This window comes from Penaeus monodon, chromosome 22 (genome assembly GCF_015228065.2).
Source record: "Penaeus monodon isolate SGIC_2016 chromosome 22, NSTDA_Pmon_1, whole genome shotgun sequence".
NCBI lineage: Eukaryota > Metazoa > Arthropoda > Malacostraca > Decapoda > Penaeidae > Penaeus > Penaeus monodon.
In genome coordinates this window covers 7,487,560-7,488,905 of record NC_051407.1, presented here as the reverse complement: position 1 = coordinate 7,488,905, position 1,346 = coordinate 7,487,560, and the positions used below count along the sequence as shown (strand labels likewise).

The 1,346-nt window shown below is 43.8% G+C and overlaps 1 protein-coding gene across 1 annotated transcript in view; it reads right to left on the bottom strand.

The window, feature by feature from the left end:
- Positions 1–440: 440 nt before the first annotated feature.
- Positions 441–1,346, bottom strand: part of LOC119587267 (pupal cuticle protein 36-like) — a 2,745-nt gene continuing 1,839 nt past the window's right edge. The window contains exon 2 of the mRNA XM_037936020.1: positions 441–1,279. Coding sequence (XP_037791948.1) covers positions 441–1,279 — 839 coding nt within the window. The remainder of the gene's footprint in view (positions 1,280–1,346) is intronic.

Sequence of the window (1,346 nt, the reverse complement as noted above, 5' to 3'; positions counted from 1 at the left end):
CAGACTCTTGTATAGTTATGTAGGTTTTTGTCTATGGTTGTTGATTGTGTGGGGTATTCTGGATTGGTGTTGTCACGTTTGTAGTGTTATGCAATTTATACATATTTCAATAATGAATTGTTTAGTCTAAAATATATGTGTACTGAATAGATAACGAATTGCAATATTGTATGCACTCATTGTAATAATAAATATAGAATCCTAGAAATTTATTAGCATAAAATAATATATAAAATTTCAATCTATTAAAGTAATCACTTGATGAGAGTTCAATACTGATTTTCTGTTGTAAACACAATTTTTGCGGTGAGAAAACGATATGGGCAAACTCTCAAAACAAAAATTTTCTTTAAGGAGAAATGGGATGTATGTGTTTACATAAAAAAAACTTTAATCTAGAACGTTTTATCCATGGAACTTCCCATCCCGATCGTGAATGACTATCTCCGATCCACTTCACCATATCCCAGAAATCCGTTCCTCAATCTGAAATCCCTCCGCTGTCGGCACTCCGCCGACCCCAGACAACGTTCCAATGACGCCGTCGCCTCCTCTGTACCAGAGACTCCACCAATACCTCCAGCGGCACCAGCGCCTCCTACGGCACCAATTACTTCCCCGCCAGTCTCGGCAGCGGATCCAAGAGCAGTAAGAAGATCGATACCTCCAGGAAGAGTAGGATTTTCTCCATCATCGTAGTTGACGAAGTAGATTTCAGGCTCTGAAGGTGGAGGAGCTTCGACCTCAATGACCCTTTGAGCCTGCTCGTTCTGCTTGTTAAGGACATAAACTATGTTGTTTTGCCTTGGTGGAGGAACAACGATAGGTTCAGGTGCAAGACCTTCTGCAGGAAGACGCACAAAAAGGATATTATGATCCACTTTAGGAGGAGGAACACTTGGTGGAGGACCTGATAGTTGTTGTTGTTGGGGAACATCGACAACAAAAACTTTCCTAGATACTTCAGGAACTACGCAAGTTCCATCCACATGCAGAATTTCTCCTTCCTTGCATCCAGCGGCAATGGCGTCAGTAAAAGAGGGGAACCTATCTCCGATCAAACCACCGGTACTTCCTGTGCCAGTTAGGACTCCGGTTCCAGTAGGAGCTCCTGTTCCTGAGGTAAATCCAGATCCATGTGCAAGTCCTCCGGATCCAGCTGTAAAGCTTACTCCGGCTGAGGCTCCACCATGGGAAACTCCTGATCCAGTTGTAAATCCGGATCCATGGCTGATTCCGGATCCACTTGTAATTCCCACTCCAGCAGAGAATCCTGGTCCTGTGGTCAGTCCGGGTCTGGAGGGTTTATCTAATGTGTATCCTTGCGGATCACCACATCCCAAGGT